The sequence below is a fragment of the Tubulanus polymorphus genome, chromosome 11, assembly GCF_964204645.1.
Source record: "Tubulanus polymorphus chromosome 11, tnTubPoly1.2, whole genome shotgun sequence".
Taxonomy (NCBI): Eukaryota; Metazoa; Nemertea; class Palaeonemertea; order Tubulaniformes; family Tubulanidae; genus Tubulanus; species Tubulanus polymorphus.
This window is the reverse complement of record NC_134035.1, coordinates 8,070,820-8,091,358: the sequence shown is the minus strand read 5'-3', so window position 1 is coordinate 8,091,358 and position 20,539 is coordinate 8,070,820. Positions and strand designations below refer to the sequence as shown.

The following is a 20,539-nucleotide window of genomic DNA, read 5'->3' as shown; positions in this document are numbered from 1 at the left end:
AAAACAAGCAGGTCTAAACCTGGTTTGAGTACACAGCTAAACGTAAAAGACGAAATTTTTTAAGCATTTGACTTTCGAGTAATTTTCACAAGAAGACGTTTCATATTCGAGATTTATTGTTCCTCTGCTCTGGTGTGGCATTGGAGATTTTAGAGCCGCGTTGAACATCCCGCAATCGCGCGAATCCATTCTGTGGAGTTTCCCTTCGTACTATTATTACTATATACGGATCTATGCAAGTGTCGATGGTGCAAGTTTTAGAGGAAACGTAAACTATGACATCGACAGAGGTTGCAAAACCCGTTTTTGAGGGCGTTAATTATTTATTAATCGGAAATATCGACGATAAAGTAAGTGTACAACGTCAACGCAGAATTTTTAATTCTCAAAGCTTTCGATAGATGGCGCCAGCAGTATTACAAACAAACAAGCTGTCAAAACTTCATGTACTCCTTTTTAAGACACTCAAGTGTCGTACTCTGCGTGGGCTGTATTTGTTAAGGCTCTCCAATGAGGGAACAGAATTGCATCAATCGGTGTTTTTTTTTCTGCAATTTCAGATTGAAGAATTGCTGAACGACAATGGTGCGACGAAAGATAGCTACCTGACAGAAATGGTGACGCATGTCATCTGCGATGATATCGAACAGGACGAATACGCAGAAGCCGTTGACTTATTTGAGTTACCCGTCGTATCGGTAATAAGGAGACACTTAATATTCCTTCATCCGTTAAAAAAAAACAGCATCACAGTACAACAGTTAATACTTAATATTTTCTTTCAGTCGAAGTGGGTGACACAGTCATTGAAATGTGGCTGTATATTGCCGTATCCTTTGAAAGTATTTCATTAAGAACTTAATAGGCCCGAGTTGTGACTAGTGAGGTCTAATCTATATAGGCCTATGTAAGTTTACAGTAAGGAAATGATACGTTGATTGTGCACCATTTCATCTTATATCACTTTTCAGTGCAGTAATCATTTTCTTCTTAGTCGACAGAAATGATCAACATATGGTTCAAAGAATAGAGTTTTTGAACAATGTGCCCAAGAACTTTGAACGAAACTGGCGTTGTAGTTGGCGTTAAACAAAATTTTACATTTTGGCTTAACAAAGATGATGTCATGTTTCATTATGTAGACAGGGTATATAGACAGCAGAAATGAGAAACAAGGTATGAGTTTTTAGGATGCTTATAGAATGGTTCTGAGAGTAACTTTCCGTAAACTCTTGGTGGCACTAATTGTAACCGATGGATATACACGACTGATATCTTGTCTTTCGGAGGGAAATCGGTGTTAGAATCAGTATGGAGAGTTTCATCAATCAGCTCTAAGCCATTTGAAAGTATTAGGAGAAAATTTGCAAAATTTCAATGGAGCATTTATTACCCATTCTACTAATCAACTCGTGACCTAGTTCCTTGATGATGACATCACTGGGAGAGCCCTTCAGCCTCCAAGTTCAATTTGTGTAGAATGAACCTGCCATGTGCTAGTGATTCATGGGAAAAACCCATCACCACGAATATCATCAAGTACAACGTGCTTACCACACTTGTGCACCAAGAATTTCATCTTTATTACATTAAATTAACAATTTTATGCTCAAAGGTACTGTATTCAGTTGATCCTACTGGACCCATGGTCCAGCCTTAGAGTCCTGCGAATTATTCAATCCTTGATTCGATGAATACAGATTAGAAGCGTTTAATTTAGAGAAGTATCGTCTGTTCTCCGGTCTGGTCGTTTGTGCGTCACAGATCGCGCTGGCTGATTATAAAACATTGTGGGCGATGGTGAACTATCACGGTGGTGTCTGTACGCGAAAATTCAACAAGACCGTCACTCATTTATTCTGCAATAAACCTTCCGGGGTAAGATACAAACGGAATCAATATTGAAGCCGGTTCGATCAACTTATATCAAATAGCATTGGGTTTATTGATTCTAGCAGCATTTGCAAAGTCGCCACTACGCCACTAATCCAGAAGTCGGGGAATATTCTTTTCTTAAAAAAAATCAGGGAATTGAATGAAGCTAAATCAGGGTAATGTCTGGAAAATATGTTGACATTGCTAATTTGCAAATAATCAAACGGTTTCGATCTATGTCTTTAACGTATCCGTTCAAGTAAGGGTATTAGTGTACGAAATGTCTTGTGAATTGTGTCCAAAGTAGGGCTTTAACCCTTTCAGTGCGTCTACACCGCAGTGCAGTGTATAAATCAGTGATAGATATTGCTTGTACACCGCACTGCGGTGTATTGATGTAATTAGTAATTATCTCTCTTGAAAAATGGCAGCACCTGTCAAACATAGTGAAATACTAGTAACTAACAATACATTGCGCCACGGTGTAGACGCACTATAGTGGTTTCCCGTTATTCAACACGCTAGGGTGGAATTTTAAAAAAAAATTCAAATTATCTCCAGCACTATATGGTATTAATTAGTCGACACTGAAAGGGTTAAGAATGTTTGCTTAAAGATTTAAACCTATGATATTCCGGTTAGAATTGTTGTTTCTCTTTCACAGGCAAAGTACGATCACGCTATGAAACTGGGAGAAAGTGCAATAAGAATAGTGACGATAGATTGGGCGCACGACTGCGTCAAATCGCAAACACGCAAATCCGAACGTGAATACCATCCGAAACTATTGATACTCGAAAAACCGAAACCACCCGCACCGGCTGCAGCTGACGTATCATTAACCGTTCCTATGGAAATAACCGACGATTCTATTAATGTATCTGGTGTCTTCGATATCGAGGAGAGTCCGCAGGCCGGCGCTAAGGTTGCGTTGGCGAAAATGGTCAGCAATAGAATGCAGGTACGAGAGATCTACTTCGATAGAACATTCCAGAGTTTGTTAAACCCTTTTAACTATCTATCTTCCTATGCATTGTATAATCCACTCGCCCAATTTTACGCGTAGATAAGTTAAATCTCCATTGAAAGATGGCAGCACCTCTTGAAACATGGAAATGATAGTAACTAAGGATGCACCGTATTCGTGGGTGGACATATAGCAGTACACCTGTGTATATAAAGCAATCTAGCTGTTTGTCCGTTACACGCAGTACTGCAGGGTAGACGCAATATTTATGTGCATCCATTACATACTACACTACAGGGAACATGCAATATAGTGGTACATTGTTTTAGTAAACTGCACTGTAGGGTAAATACAATATAGCAGAACATCCATGATACATCGCACCACAGGATAGACTCGATATAAAGGTGTATCCGCTATATACTATGCAGTAGACATGCAATATAGTGGTTCATCGTTTTAGTGCACTGCACTGTGGGGTAAATACAATATAACAGAACATCCATGATACATTGCACCACAGGAATGGCTCGACATAAAGGTGCATCCGCTATATACTATGCAGTAGACATGCGATATAGTTGTTCATCGTTTTAGTACTCTGCACTGTGGGGTAAATACAATATAGCAAACTATCGGTGATACATCGCACTACAGGATAGATGCGATATAGTAGTATGTCTGTTATATACCTTCCCCGGTAATAAAGGATTGTTAATATCATCACAGGCTGGCGGAGCGGTGAGAATGACGGATATGACCAGTAAACCAATGATGCAGATTCCCGGTATTCCGATGCCGATTAGTGAAATTCCGAAAGCGGCTTTACGTAATATCATAAACAGCGGACAACCACCGAAGTCTCCGATACGATCGGGAACTGAAAAGGTATAGATATTATTGCATTGTAACATGGCCTGAATGAATTGAGTTCCTCAAACAAACTAGGTCCCTTTCGATCGTGCTTACTGAAGGCTCCATTTATGTGAGGTTTTTGTCCGGCAGATGTCACTAAATTGACGGAAGCTTACAAATAAATAAGAAACCAATTGGAGAGTAATTAGCCAGGTCCTCTGTCCGGAAGAGCACATTCGAAAGGTTCATTAATTTTGGTTAAACCCTGAAATGATCGGGGCCTTAGGTTAGTTATATAGATGATTGGGATTTGAAATATGGTCGAACTTCACTCATTCCAGGATCAATCTCTCAAGAGACAAAAATTTGTTAAAGCTGTTTTGAATTCCTTGCTTATGTTGCGGAAATTTTTTTTGTTTAGGTGAAAGATCTGTTGGCTTCTTTGAGCCAAAGAAAACAACAGTTGATGGCTGGCCAACAACTCAATCAAGGACAAAATATTGAATTGACACCTACCTATTACGGACACGACCCCAGTGATACAGGTGCGTGTATTTACCCTGATTTATTTCGTTTCTCTCTGAAAATCCATCATGAACAATTTTTATCCCTTGGACAGTACTAGCATCCAAGCTTGACTACCGCCAAGGCACACTTACAACGTCTTTTATGGCTGAATTACTCTAAAAATATCATAAACACACTCAAAATTGGATTCATATTTAGTTCATTTTCAATTACACTATGGTTTTCATGTCAAATTAATCTAATTTGTGTTTAAAACCCCTCCGAAAAACTAATGGCAGGTAGTTATTGCCTTGAGCGTCATACTCACAAAAAAACTCAGAAAAATTGTTACATTCCTCCCTTTTAGTGTATATAATTATGCCTTCTGTCGGCTGTAAAAATAAGTCATTGAACTCTCTGAAAAAGATTTTCATTATTATAATCTTGAGCCGATTCAGAGTTCAGTTTCAAATCAAGCGCACAATTACCGTAGAGTACCGGTACCACTACTGTGGTAAGCGACGATTCTGCGAGCGTCTGCCAGCTTCCCTAGTGGTAACATCAATTTTTTGACGCCCTATAAAACGTTACCATTATGAAACCTAAACAATTATAACCATTCAGCGTCATTTTACAAACGACAACCGTAAATCGATGTGCAAAACGTCACAGGTTTATGTGTACACATACAAGCTATTTGGCAAAATATTATTGATTAAGATGTAGAATGGCTTCCTGTGATTATATAATGACCTCTATTTGAACGTCGAAATGTTATATCGCATTGAATATCATGAGAAGACGTATTGTAATAGTAAAGGATGTATGATTATATCAGGAGCGGCAGGGATAAATAGAAATGATAAGTAAATCGGATTATTCGGTTAAATGGCGGATGTATACACGATTTGGAAGTCTGATATAAAAGTCAGACCCTGACATGGGGATGCCGGTGGAATGACGAAGCTATCTACGATCTGAGTTGGGCCGGTGTGAATTTCATCGGCGGCTACAAGCGGTCTATATAAAAACGTGTAAAATAATTTCAATATTCAAATGTTTTAGAAAATATGTTCGATATTAGACGTATGCAGGTTTCATGAGATTAGCAATTTATAATAGCATAGCTGTCATATACGGCTCCGCGTCCACTGATTGCATGAAGGTGACAATTAAATTCAACACTTTATTGATCCTTATTACATTGAAATTCTGGGATAAAATTCCAAAAATCAATACATTTACAAATTTTAAAACAAGAAAATACAAGACACACGGGTAATTCATACAGAATAACATGAATAAGTTATTTAAATGACAATGTCTACTTCAACCCAGACTCAAGTCTAGGATATCAAGTGACAGCCAGACCGGGCCCCAGGAACAGCTCCTGGCTGGCTACACGATATGCTCAAAGTCATGATGAAGCAGACATCAGAAGAGCTCTTTCTTCAACCATGGAAGCAATGAAGTTGCAGACCAGCTTAGAGGCAAAAGTGAATCGAAGTCACAAGTTGACAATTTTTTTTTTAATTAGACCAGTCGAAGACTGTATCATCTACCCAATCGCCAAATCTCATAATTCCCGAAATTTCTTAAAACTTCGATTTCAAATTTACAATTCCACATTAGCTTATCCCAGAAATTCTACATTTTTTCGCAGGCGTCAAATAATTTATTAAAGTTAATTTTCTTGTTCTCATTACTAAATCAATTTCCAATAAAACTATACCATACACTGATTGTGAATCAATCTTATGGCTATTTGATAACATGTTTGACAACGTTTCAATTTGGGAGCCTCAAAATCCATTGAAATGAGCTGATTTTATGAAATGAGCTGATTTTATGAAATGAGCTGATTTTATGAAATGAGCGGAGTGTAACTGTTATGCCAGTCTGTCGTCTGCTGGTAACCCATTACAGCGAAAATCCAAAATGAGGACAGATTGAAGATTGTATATATTCAGAGCCGTCAGAAGGAATTTTTCAGTGACGAGGCTTATTTCTGAAGGGGGCTGGGGGCCCTGCCCTAGAAAAGTTTTGAAAATACAATCGACGGAGATGCGTTTTGGGGCCATTTCACGGTCTCATTCACCGAAGCATGAGAAGTCGTGAGCCAACCACCTAGTACAGAGGACGACGAGCTGCTACGCGGTACAGCGTGCTTATGAAAAAAATTTTGTTAAACAAAATAGTGGGGCTGCTTCTGATCCTGTTCCGACGGCCCTGATATTTGACTGGTTTGTTTACAGTTCCTCCTGAACTATGTTTACTTGGATGTGTATTCTACATCACCGACTATCAACACATCGTTAAGAAAAACGAAATCGACGTATGGAAGACCGTGATCGATCAGTACGGTGGCCAAGTCGATGCGTCTTACTCGAACAGAATTACTCATCTTCTCTGCGCGAATCAGAAAAGCGATATCTATCAACTGGTGAGTACGCGATGCCGTCTGCTTCGATGTTTAAGAGTAAGCATTACGCTTGAAAACAATTCTGATGAACACGGCTTCCTCTGTTTTCTAGCGATAAAACTGTACATTAGGGTAAGGGCATTTAACCCTTTCAGTACGTATACAGTGCATTGCGGTATATGAATCGGTGATGATTTTGTTAGTACACCGCACTGCGGTGTATTGGTGTAATTAGTAATTAGTTTTTATCTCTATTGAAAGATGGCAGCACGTGTCAAACATAGTGAAATACTAGTAACTAACGATACACCTCACCGCAGTGTAGACGCATTATAGTGGTATTCCCGTTGTGCAACACACTAGGGCGGAATTTTTCCAAAATTTTCAAATTATCTCCAGCACTATAGGGTATTGATCAGTCAGCACTGAAAGTGTTAACACAGAGAATAGCAGTGAAAGAAGAGAATTTTTTAAAGGCCTTGAATGGCAAGGGGGCATTGAAAATTGAGAAAGTTGGCAAATTGGGGCATCTTGTTGATTATATGATCAGTAAGCCTAAGACGGAAGTAGTGACTGTTTGAAAAGTCTCCTGACTGTTTAACGCGCCATATACATTACATGTGTGCTGACAATTACAAGGCTCACTTAATACAATTATAGAGAGTATCTTCTCACGATACGGATCCTCCATTGTCAATATCCCGCATTAAAGTTTGCAATTCCAGTACTAATGTATCATCCCTGTTACATGGACTACGGGAAAATGGTCAGTAGTCAATTGAAAAGACTGAAGTATTGATATTCGTATGATCTACTGTCGATTACAGGCTGTAAACGATGGTAAAAGGGTTGTAACTGCGCATTGGTTGAACGCTTGTCTTACGCAGAAATGTATGAAACCACCGTGGCACGTGTTGCATTTTCCATCCATATACGGTCAGAATAAACCTTGTTCTAGTCAGGTATGTAAAATTTTTAAAATAAAAACTGACATCAACTCCCTATTCATTGTAAAAACTTGTGATGTATGATTTTTGTTTGTAGATTATAGCTATATCAAAATTCAGTGAAACCGAACGCATTCAGCTGAAATACATGATATCATGCATCGGTGCTAGGTATACTAGTTATATGACTGCCACGAATTCAGCTCTTATTTGTAAAAAGTAAGTTCTATCATTCATAAAGAAACTCCTTTATAATGCCGCTATTGAGACCAATAAAAAACAAGGCATGATTACGAATTTGGCGTTATAAAGATTGGTATTTCCATTTAGATTGAATTTGATAAGTAAATTAGCTCTCTGAATGATGTTCAGAGCCCAGTTCCACAGTTCTGAGTTAATATTTGACTCTGGGTTAACTCATTGAAAATGAACTAACTTAAACTCAGAGTTAACTCTAACTCACGACTGTGAAACTGGGTCCCAGTGGATTTAAAAAAAGCATAATGATGACCTTCAACTGCGATTGAGAATTAGAGAAATAAAAACTTTTTAAAACAGTTAGGCGTGATGTCCTAAGAAGTAATTACCCTCGATCAGGACGTGCTAGTTGCTCAAAAGTCTATTAGAGTTGATGATCGGTAAAATACTAGAGTAACAATGAAGTTTCGAGTCATCATTTGTCTACTGTTTTACTCAAACCAACGTGAAATCTGAATCAAACTCATCCAGATCAAGCAAGTTTAGCTGTATTTGACTACTGTTAGATTCAGATCTTATGTATTTTGATATGTGTGTGCATGTGCTAAGGATGCTAAGGATTTTGGAAATACCAAAACATCCGTCAACGTGTAGCATTTTTCCTTCTAAATCAGGCCGTCTGGTTCGAAGTACGATAAAGCTCGCGATAAGAGAATACCCGTGTTGAACGTACAGTGGTTGAATGATCTCGTAATGGGACATCTGGAGGCGTTGAAATTACCGATACCGCCGAAATATCAGCAGTTCGCGCTGAAAGACGATTTCCAAGTGGATATCAGTCGGCTTCATCATTTACTAAGTACGTCACAATTATCAAATAGGGCTATGTACAAAATGTTTTATCGCTCTCAATGTATTTTTACTAGTGATAACAATTTTGTGTTTGTCCATTTATAGAAGGCTGGATGCAACCACTTAAAATCAGCAAGGATACATGGAAGGTAACTTTTTTCTGTCTGAATATTCCATAAATATTAGAGTACAATAAAATCACTTCAGTAGCGTTGAATAAAAACTTAGCGAGTAGGAACCAATTCAATTCGATGAGCCGTTTTCAAAAATTTTATTTTGAAAATCTTTCTAAAACGGATCGTAGGATTGATTCGAGACGCCAAACCATGGGGTTATCTCAATTGAATTATAGACCGTCACTTGTCTGTGGAAACGAAAATTTAGCTTTTAAAAAATATTTAGCTGTACAAGTTAATGTACTGGTAGTAAATTTACTACTGATATATGTTATGAGGTGTATATTGTATATTGCAGAAGTTTAAGTCGAGTTCGAGTAATACGTCTTATCCGTCTGCCGGTATTGAAACTGCTCAAACTGCTGCCAACAAACGTAAAGATGCTGATCAACTCGAAGATGAACCAGCCGCAAAACGAGTCAAGTACGTTAAGCGCAATCTTCTACAGTCAACTCTGGTTAATCCAAGGTGGCCTCTGACCTGGTATAAACTCAGGGAATTGGAAAAATCAAGAAAAAAATCAGGGAAAACTTGGTGAATTTGACAATTTTTACCAAAAACTTTGAAAACCCAGGGAATTCAGATAATGCTATAGACTGTGTTTCTTGAGCTGTATTCAGTGAAAAATGAATTGTAACATTTTAAAACCTTGAAGTTTCTCTTGATTCACCAGGGAATTTTGTGTAATCACATGAATAAATTCCGGGAAAACTTGGGAGATTTGTAAATGGGTGGAAAGTGGTCAGTTAGTACAGTAGTCTCCAGTTGGGCTTGCTAATTTTCTATGGATAAGTTAAAAAGTTTCATGATATGATTATCTATTAATAAATAGGACTGGATTATCGAGAGTTGATTGTACATTCAAATAACACAGCTCCTAGGTTTGAGCTCTCAGAAAATGTGTCAAAATTTTGTTTACTTTGTCCATCGATAAGAGAGAATGACTATAATTGTTTGAATTGTCTGCTCATCAGGTTATCTCCGACAAGTGAACTCGACTCGATCATTGACAAATGCATCAAAGAAGGCCAAGACGAAGTGCACGGAAATCAACCGCTGATACTGATGACCGGTATCAACAAAACTCTGTTATCAGACCTTGTGGAGGTTAGTGCGGTGTAACAACAATCTTCGATGATCTGTATCTGTACATGTTTAGGTCCTTTGCGATTGCGCTTCCACAATTCCTCTTCCTGAAGAGGAATTATCAACGTTACCTTTCAATAGTCAATTATTTCATCTCTGTGACGCTAGAAAATCCTCTACCAAGAAGAATCTTCTGTTTTGCTAAATGAGTTCAATCGAAAAGGTTTATAAACGGCTTGAAGCGCTGTACAAAGAGTGAAGGCAGTTGGACATCAGTTATCATTGAGTTTGAAAATGCAGTCCTATATATCATGAATAGCCACGGCTTCGGTGGCGGTTAAAGTGTTATTTCCAAAGCCATCATATTTCCATCAGTGAGGGATGCTTACGTAAAAAATGAATGACTCCTATAAAAGGGACTGGCTAATCCGTATTGCTCGTTCTTTCAGAAAGTTGAGAAGCTCGGTGGTTCGATTACGAATAAAGCGAAATGCCCTACGCATCTCGTCGCGAATGAACTGGTGAGAACTTGTAAATTCCTGACAGCGATCAGCGTTGTGCGACACATAGTCAACACCGAGTGGATTGAGAAAAGTGCCGAAAAAGGCGAATTTATCGGTGTGTGTTAACATGTTAACTTGGGAATATTTTGTGAATTTATGTGTATTAGATTAAGATAAAGGAGACGCCTCGGAAGAAAACTCAATCGGTGAATTTTACATATTTTCATCGGGGCAGTCATACCCCTGGGAAAATTTTGAAATTCGTCAGTTATAACCATGGTTTCTTATTGTTACTATGGTGGTTGTTACCCAGACTGAGGAGTTATCCCTAGGGATAACTTTGATACTCTATGAAACCGAGCCCTGATCTTAAAGTTGTTCAATTTACTTCCCCGCTTAAACTTGAAACTACTTGGGTAACATAAATGAACACGGTTGGTTGTCGCAACTGAATGAACATTTTTCTCATTCAATTCAGATGAGGTGCCATTTACATTACGAGACGACAAAGCCGAGGCTATGTACAGTATTGACATCCCGGAATCGTTGCGACGAGCTCGAATGAGGCCGCTTTTCAAAGATATGACGTTCTACATCACGCCGAGTACCGATCCGGGGAAGCCTTTAATACGCGATATCGTAATCAGCGCCGGCGGTACGGTCGTCAACCGTAGGCCGTCTGTACGGGCGATCGCAATGCAGCGAACTCCCAGAGTAAGTTTTACACGACAATATCTCGAGAATTTATATTTTGATTGTTATTTGTATCATACCATATAGTAGCGTGTTCGGTGTTTTTTTGTAGGGTTTTCCGGCGTTTATTGTAATCGGTTGTGACAACGATCGCCAACTTCTGATCGATATGTTCCACCGTAGACTACGTAAGTGTTCGAGGTTAACGTCAACTCATTCGGTAGTGTTGGAACCATTTCATGTTTCATATATGAAGAGCATTGAAACAAACAGATAGGCCATTGGTATTACAGTCAAACTCACTTGAGTCGTTGTAGGTGAAATGATCATTACATTGATGACTCTATTGACTCCAATAAGTGACTTCTCCCTGAAAGTTTCCTTAACCCTTTCAGTGTGTCTACACCGCAGTGCGGTGTACGAATTAGTGATGGATTTTGCTAGTACACCGCACTGCGGTGTATTGATTTAATTAGTAATAACTAATTATCTCTCTTGAAAGATGGCAGCACCTGTCAAACATAATGAAATATTAGTAACTAACGATATACCGCACCAGGGTGTAGACGCACTACAGTGCTATTCCCGTCATTCAACACACTAGGGTGGAATTTTTCAGAATTTTCAAATTATCTTCAGCACTAGGGTATTAATTAGCCAGCACTGAAAGGGTTAAAGAATTTGATGTTAGAAATTGAGATTTGAGATCAATTAACTCGGTAAATAATCCAAGTCCCACAATTTGAATTCTATATGAAATAACGAAACCACGTTTCAGCTATCGACTAACAGCTATCATCAGGTGGACTTCTTCAATTATCTACAGTGTACACGGATCGACTACTATTAAACTCAGTATGTCATTAGTATAATCCAATTCTCTTTTTTCCCCTGCAGCTGTTTACAACGCCGAGTTTGTTCTCACCGGAGTTCTACGTCAGGAACTGGATTACACTCTGTTTCATATGAAACCGCCGTCGCAAAATGCAAAATAGTTATCGATGAACAATAGAGGCGTTGCTTGTGGCGTCAGTGCTGTCGACTTGCCATAGATAACAACAAAAGATAATCAGGGCATTTACAAACTACAATGGTCTGTCATGTTTATATGAATCATTAATTATGTTTCAAGACCATCAATATGGTGTAGACAAATCGTAAAAGAACTTGGCTTGTGCTGTTCGGTGACATACGCATATCGAGTTACAGTGAAGAAAACCATTGTAATTCTTATCCAGAAGGCTGGACAATGAGAGATAACTATGGTTTTAGGATTCTAGACACAAAATTGAACACAACGAATCCTTTGTATTGTATATATTTGCATGTAAAAGTAGGAGTGAATGCATGTGTCGATTAGGTGTAAATTGTAACTTAGTAAATAAATAATAGCTCAACTGAATATGTATAGTGTACATAAAGTCTATTGTTTGTTTTGATCGAACACAGTTCTCCATAAAGGATTTTTAAAGGGGTAACCTCTCCTCTCAATTTCGTATTCATTTCTCTGAAGATCGCCCGCTCTGCCAGTGTTATAAAAATGCAACTGATTGCTCAATAAACGATAATTGCTTTGGTTAGTAGTTGATACGACGGATAGCAGCAGAACGGAACTATAGTTTGGAAATGGCAAGCTCCCCCTGCAAAGATCTTTGTAACTTATAGGTGGTTGTAATGTTTTAACTGAATGAATCGATTACAAGATATTCTTAGTGCGAGCGGTTTCTTATCAAGAGTTTCCTTGTGGCACTCGTCACATGAACAACAAGACATCAAAAATCGAATTCCTAGATTTTCATGAAATGAATCCAAATTCCATGATTTTCCCATATCTGTTGGAACTCGGATGAATACAGCCACTCATAAATCCTAGTATATGATGTTTGACGCCCTTGCACAAAATCCTTGACTCAGTTGAACAACATTTGTGAAAAGAAAATTAAGTAGCATTGATATTTTATTTGACAACAAGATCGTACAATAATATTACCGTAATAGTTCCCGATTAGAACGGTGGAAAGTATATATGGTACAAGTCTGATTTACAAATACATTTAAATCCTATTGAATAAATGCAAAAATCATATAAAAATACATTTATAAGCAAGGTAAAGGACTTCATAGATCAAAGGTCACCAGAGCAGCCCAGTAAACAAATAACAGATTTACATACAACACAGTAATATCTGGAGACAGTAAAACTTTTAAATGACTGACAAGGGCAATCTTAGTTCTCTGCAATGGACTGTTCAATAGGCTTTTGATAAATGACCAATGACCGACCACATAAGCCGCGATCATGCGAGCAATTTTGGCCGGTGACAAATTATGGCCCGAAACGAACCGTTCATACGGGTGCCAAATTTGGCCCGACTAAAAACGTTGAACCAGGCCCAAGCCAAATTTTAGCACTGGTTAAATTATTGCATATGAATTGCTACAGATTCCGTAATTGTTTAGTATCAAGCGAGTGGTTTACATATGAACACTCTCTCTAATTAGGCGCACAGGCCAATTTTGAATCGGGGCCTGATCTGTGCCAATTTCGCCCGGGCTATATCATCTTCCCGTGTGATTGCGGCTATTATACGTGTACTTATTAATCTCAAAATACAGCCTAGATATATTACAATGGACTGATCTAGACTTAACAACAAAATCTCTGATTGAAATGTATATAAACCTATTACAGCAGTTCACCCGTGATATTTAAGTAATTGCTCTACCGGTACACGCATTTATCTTTCTGTCCTGTTTTGTTCGATTTCTTCAAAATGATTCGTAGCATCGCTTCGTATTCGCGCTATATGGTCCTCGAGATTTTTATAGAATAGATGGGATACTTTACCGCAATTCGTCTCTTGTGTGTCGAGCAGATTCGTTTTTATCGCATCGATCAGATTCGTAGTTACTTCGCTTCCCAATTCGTACTGGAAAATATGAAAGTATGATGTAAGATTGAAACTACATAAGCTGCTTTACACTGGAGCATTTGGACTTTGCAATATTTATTGCTGGTACCCATCGGAGGCAATGGCTAGATACTAAAGTTTATACTAAACTTACGTATTTGAATGCATCGTAAACAGCTTTAAAAGCAGGTTGTTTCTCATTATGAAAACACCGTCTACTACCGTGGATAACGCGAATGTTATCTTTGCTCTTGCAGTCATTGATGTACATACACTGATCAGGACGATAGTTCCACTCGCAACTAGTTGCATAGATTTGGTCTATTGATAAAAAAAGCAGCGTTTTATCAAAAAATGGAATTATTTTCTATCATTATAATATCAAATCCAGTTGATGTCGAGCAATTGGACAGTACAACAATTTAACCCACTCAATGCAGATGAGAATTCGGAATTTGATCTAACCAATGTATTATTAATTACATTTTCCTCTAAGTAGGATATGATATTTTACCATAAACCAGATTTCACTCGACCCAGATATTTTGTATTAAGCGGGTTCTACTGTACTTGCATACCTGGATATTGGCTAAAATATATATTGATGAGATCTTGGTCGCCATAAACTATTTTGAATTTGTATTGAGAATAAAATTGCTGCATTCGCTGTTCCCAGCTGACTTGTCTCATTCGAGTGAGATTCATTAACATAACACCGGAATTCATTCCTAAATAAATCAGTTAAGATACAAGTTAATAAACGACTGTAGTACATACAACATTCTACCAGATGAAGCTATGACAAACCTAGGAATCAAAAATGAAACGATTTTCTAATTAGATATAACAAATTATCATCCAGTTTTATAGACAGGTATAAACTTTAGCCCTGGGGGTTATCACAATTGCAAATGAATTGAGTTAACCCCCGGTAAAGTTGATACCAGTCCACAAAACTGGGCCTTGAAGTTTGTTGTAGCATATTTTCAAAATGTCTCTCATTCCCTTGCTGAGAAAATGAAGCATTGACTAGAAAGAATGACATCCTAGCCTAAGAGAGCGTTCAAAAAGTACGTACCTCTGTTCGAGGGAGGCTTCTAATTTTTGGAACAATCCAGAGATTTTGGGGTACGTACTCTTTGAACTCACTTCCCTAGGAAATAGTATAATTTACCAGTTTCTCCATAGTACGGATGTAGAGCGAATCTGTTGTACCAGCCTGTCGCCGCATTCTCGGTTTCCACCGTCATCGACGCTATTTGAGTGCTGTTGAACGCCTCGAGATGATTCCAAAAATCATCTAATGACGTGACGAATAGAGTATCCGTGTCTACGTACAAAACAGTATCAACATCATGCAGCATTGACTGAAAAATTGACCAAAAGGTGGCTAAAAGTTAAAAATATTTTCTTACCCTCAACCCACCGAGGGCAAGCAGGGTGTTGATAGTCCGTTTGTTGTTTCTATTTTTGAAATGAAGGGGAGAGAGACCGGAGAAAAACCTTCAACCAAAAACCTGGACTAGGATTTGAACCCGTGAACCCTGGATTGACAATCAACCAAATGGCAGCTCAAACTACTCGGCCACTACAACCATTAGGTTAGAACTCTACTCACAGGTAAGAATAGTCTCTGCGATGCGCAACGTTTGAACAATCTTTTCCATTCGTCTGTATTTTGTTTCGGGAACGACAGCGGATAAACTGTGAAGTGAAGCCGCGCTTTAATATCAGCAGGCCAATGTTTCAACTAGAAAAGTGAGAAAAAAAGAGAAGCAGCCTATTAGGTGATATAGCTCAGCTGTGTTTCTTAAACTTTTCTTATTCAATGGCCTAACGCTGAAGGTATTCTTTAAGAACAAATCCAAGAACGGCTATATAAACTCGTAGCTGCTAACCCCTTGACCTTGAACTTTCAGGACCCAAAATCTAATCGGTTACTAATGTGGCTAAATAACTTACAGCAGTTTCAAATTTGTCGTGCAGTTCATCTTCGGCGATGATATGAAAATATAACTTTTTTTTGGTGAGCACAACAGCAGATTTCAACAAAACCATAGTTTCAGCAAATCTTTCTCCGCAGACGACGACAGCAAGATGCACCACATTCTTATCGACGGGAATTCTGAAAAGAATTTTTTCATACAGTGGAACCTCGTTAAAGCGAACTTCAAGGGACCAGAAAAACTGTTCGTTATGACCGATATTTCGTTATATTCAGTATAAAATTTTCCTACTCGGGACGAAATTCTATATTTGTTATATCCGATGAATCATTGTATCGATTAAGGGGTTAATCATGATAACTTACTTCATATGTTCTTTTTCCATAAAGTGAATCATTGAATTATCTTTAGTTACAACTGGAGGATCTTCACTGCCAGCGAGAATAACAGTTTCTTTATCAAACTCATCAATGTGCGAGTATTTCATCAGAAAATAAGTAGCTATGGCCAGGCCTAGAATCAACGTTAGCGCGATTTTGAACAGCATTTTCTTGTTCCTCCGTATTTTCATCCTTTATCACAGATTCCAAGATGACAGTGCGCTGTTCAGTCACTAACGTCGCAGCTTACACATCAGATATGAAAGGCTTTGAAACTAACGTGTAGTATCGATGTGAACAGTGAATCCGCTAACATGTTTTGGCTATGACAGATGAAGTCAGTCGATTCCAAATAGTGCCAAATCCATCTGAAATAAACAGCAAAGAAATGCTGTTTAAGCGCTAAACTAGAAAATTGACAAACGCTGTTGGATAGACGACCGATGTACCAGTTTCAGGAACAGGGATTACTGAGTATCACTCAGGAGGGACACATTTTAGACCCAAAAGATGCAGCTTGAACCGAATCTATCGTACTCTTTATACAACCAAATTGTAGGACTTAAATGATATCAGGGGGTATTTTCCAGGGAGCAATTGTCCTAGAGGACAAATCAGAATAACAGCTCAATATCATCTACATCTGTTTTCCCTCATCTACAGATATCATGTTTCAGAAAGATTGCATGAAAACTCTAGTAGCACTAGTAGCTTATGGAGATTACGCTAACACATAAACTCCTTCGGTCACATTGGAGCTAATAATATGGGGTCATTCATTTATTACGTACGCATTAGGGAGGGGGAGGGGTCAGTGCAATTGCGTACTGTAGGCTAATGCTTAATGTATACGAAAAAATGGCCGATTTTGCGTACAGAAGGGGAGGGGGTTGAAAAATTCAAATTTTATGCGTACGTAATTAATTGATGATCCCTATTCAAAAGGTCAAACACAGCCACATGTGATAAGAAAGATCGATTTTTTAAAGATGACGATTTACATTTTTACTTTATTGATATAAATGAAATATACAGTTTCCGGATGTACAGATGAAAGTCCAAGCGAAATGTTCACACATGTTTTATAGAAGTTTTTCACTAGATGTTTCAAAAGAAGAGTTCATAGTAGCAGTTCATTCATCAAAGAGCTCACTCAGTCGACCCATAGGGGATGTACTAACCTAGGCCAATCTCATACTAGATATAACAAAATATAGCTTATAACAAACAGACTCAATCATCACCTCATTAACATTTACATATAGGCCTATACAGCAGACACTACTTAGGCTCCTATACTAGGGGGCTGCTTTAGGCGCTATAGCATCCCTCCATCGGAAAATTTCCTTTCAGTTTTTCAACGCTAATTTTAAAAACACTGGTACGTTTTAAATATATGAGACGATCAAGCAGTGCCTAAAAACGCTCAGAATGCGTGAAAATGAAGACAAATTTTTCAAAATTTTCTCAGGGATGTAACAGCAGAGCACCCCCTTTTTGAAAATCTCGTTCTTAGTTACATAACGTGTTACCATTCAAACGGTATATGATATACTGCGGTTTTACTACAGTTAATGTATTTAAGCCCATCGCACACTAGCGACAAATACAGTGACAATCAACTCAAAGGGAAACTGAGTTTACTCCGTAAAATCCAGTGACAAGGGATCAAGGTTCTATTCTTAAATTAGTATGTCGATCAAAATGCTCGAGACAACATCGCATCTAGTCATCACTCTCATCTTCATCATCATCATCATCCATTAAATGCGATAGAGAAACAACATCGGAAGAGGCGACAGGTTTAGCTTTAGCGCTCGTCATTTTTTTCGTCTTCTCCGAATGTTTGCCAACCTGATATTCGGCCTGCACGATTTTTCCGCCCCCGTAAACGAACGGCGTCGCATTGCCAACAGCGCCATCTTTACAATCGCTACTACCGCTACTATCATCGGAAATACCGCTACCAGACGGCGCCGCTCGTGATTTCGCAATTCTTGGCTTTTTGAACGTGATTTTTTGATCGCCCGATTCGAGGTCGTCGTCGCCGCCATCCGTCAACTCGGACTGTCTACGTTTACGCAGTTCATCTAAAAACCCGAACGCGGCTTTAGCGTTCGCGCGATCCGTTAACTGATCTGAACCGACGTCGCTCAACGTATATTTTTTCCATTTTTCCGGCTCTTTGCGAAATCCGGGAACGTTCCTCGATCGCGGAGGAGGCGGAGGCCTCGAGAACGGAACCTTGAAATCGTCGGCCGACCAGCCACGATTCGACGGACGATCATCTCGACCAGATTTGTTGCTTCGACGCGATATAGGGGGAGACACTGATCGCGTATGCTTACGATTACTGTCAATATGTTTCGACGATTGATGATGATTTGGTCGACGATTTGTACTCTGAACCGGCTCGGCAGCCGGCTCACTTTTCCAGAATTTAGTATCCACTCCGTGTTTATCCCTCACTTTTTCGACGGCCGAATGCTTTTTTTCCAACACGTCTAAACAGCCAAAGATGGAATCAGTTTTCGATTTAAAAGAACTACTTTCACCGGCGATTGCGAACGACGGCACGTCCCGATCCTTAGCGTCGTCTTTTTTCGATGTCATATCGATTAGTCTGAAAGTAATAGATGGATTTAACCCTTTCGCTGCGAATTGTGGTGATCCCCGGGTCGAAAAATTATAGCAATTTAAAATAAAACGACATATTTCTGACTGGGGCCTTATTCATTTTATGACGTTTCCTCGCTGAAAGTAACTAGAAATATTATCTTTAAATTCCGACCACCATGAGAATGCAAAAGCATAGCACATGCAATAAGCCATAGCCGGGCACTACCAGCCGGCCAACCACCCTAAGGGCGTACTCTTTTATCAGATCGGAGAATCCGTTTGCCTCCAATCGTACTCTGTTATATTGGTCACGTGACTTGTTGGAGTCTCCGAAACCTCCTTTCTGTCGAGGTGGTATGATTCGGATTTTGTGTGGAGCTAACCAGAGATTTTGGACGGAGACTTCGGAGGTCATAAAAGAGTACGCCCCACCAACTGGTGACAGTGTCGCCCTCTTTCAGACCAAATCAAAACTAAGTTTGTCTGATATAGGCCTACAGGTGATGACTACTGCTATAGTGCCTACTGCTTAGCTCGTCATACACACATCAAATGTCAATTTAATGACGAGTCCAGTTCGTCATACGCAGCAAAAGGGTTAAAGCCGGTTGCAGTGATCAGGACTCCTCTGTGCTTGCACAGCGTATAGCAGTATCTAGCAATCGCTGGTTTATTAATTCCTTGCAAGAGTTCCAATTTTTCTTTTGGAGACAATTATCCAGGGTTTCGTATGAATCGTAGTAAATTAACAATTTTCGATACTAATTTTAAATGATAGTTAATATTCCACCTTCTCCTCCTGACTCTGAGCCTGAGCAACATACTTTCACCGTTGTGCTAACGCCCTGCGCCCCCCTACTACACCCTGCCCCACGAAAAAGTATACACAGCTTTAGTTGTCCCTGGTCTTATTAATGATTATCATGTTGAAAACTTATTGGATTCATCGAACTTGAAAAAGATATGAGACAGTGACACCTCTCTTTTTTATCTTTCGAAAAAATCAGTTTAGATAGATTCACAGACACAGTTCAGAACTTGTCTTCATTTCAGTTCACTTTCTCGTTCGGATGGGTGAGCATCATGGTTTACTTTTTTCAATCAAATTGTGCTAAATTCATTGTTTGTAATTACATAATCTATACAACGATCTAATCTGTTAATTACTACTTACGTCAGCAGCTGACGGGTCTTTTTGACTTAAATTTCCTTTGAGCAGCAATTAGTGGAAGGGATTTCCTCCATAGATAGGCTTTTCCAAGATGACGTCATTAAAGTACGGGATTTCGCTTAGTGGGGATTCCGTTGACGTCGTCATCGTCTCCGCGACGAATCAGAATCGCCGTTACAAACGTTCGGCCAATGAAATCCCGCGATTCAAAACCATCGATTTGTGAATGTTGTGGTAGTAAATATGGCGGATATTACCGGAATATTTGAACAGTGTTAGAAGAATCGAATCATAGCCTTTAAAACGTGTACGTTCCTTTGTATTTCTGGAAATATGTTAGGCCTAAACGATGAGGCTATTTCACAGTCAGTGAATGGTAGATTTTCTAAATCCAGCCAGAAAATTGAGAACTTTTTCCACCTCCGAATTA

At 38.9% G+C, this 20,539-nt stretch overlaps 2 protein-coding genes across 2 annotated transcripts; one reads left to right on the top strand and one right to left on the bottom strand.

Moving 5' to 3' along the window:
* Positions 1-175: 175 nt before the first annotated feature.
* On the top strand, positions 176-12,476 carry LOC141912607 (PAX-interacting protein 1-like). The gene is made up of 18 exons (XM_074803900.1): positions 176-350; positions 561-698; positions 786-829; positions 1,701-1,878; positions 2,540-2,836; positions 3,572-3,730; positions 4,119-4,242; positions 6,460-6,647; positions 7,454-7,588; positions 7,671-7,792; positions 8,446-8,630; positions 8,729-8,772; positions 9,098-9,222; positions 9,774-9,906; positions 10,335-10,503; positions 10,867-11,102; positions 11,194-11,269; positions 11,979-12,476. Exons 1-18 carry the CDS (start codon positions 276-278, stop codon positions 12,074-12,076), a joined length of 2,526 nt encoding a protein of 841 aa, XP_074660001.1. The 5' UTR covers positions 176-275; the 3' UTR covers positions 12,077-12,476.
* A 557-nt stretch (positions 12,477-13,033) lies between these two features.
* LOC141913163 (glucoside xylosyltransferase 1-like) lies at positions 13,034-20,192 on the bottom strand. The gene is made up of 8 exons (XM_074804627.1): positions 20,113-20,192; positions 16,305-16,687; positions 15,956-16,118; positions 15,612-15,743; positions 15,168-15,360; positions 14,572-14,721; positions 14,148-14,314; positions 13,034-14,011 (listed from the first exon to the last, which is right to left on the bottom strand). Exons 2-8 carry the CDS (start codon positions 16,508-16,510, stop codon positions 13,820-13,822), a joined length of 1,203 nt encoding a protein of 400 aa, XP_074660728.1. The 5' UTR covers positions 16,511-16,687; positions 20,113-20,192; the 3' UTR covers positions 13,034-13,819.
* Positions 20,193-20,539: the final 347 nt, after the last annotated feature.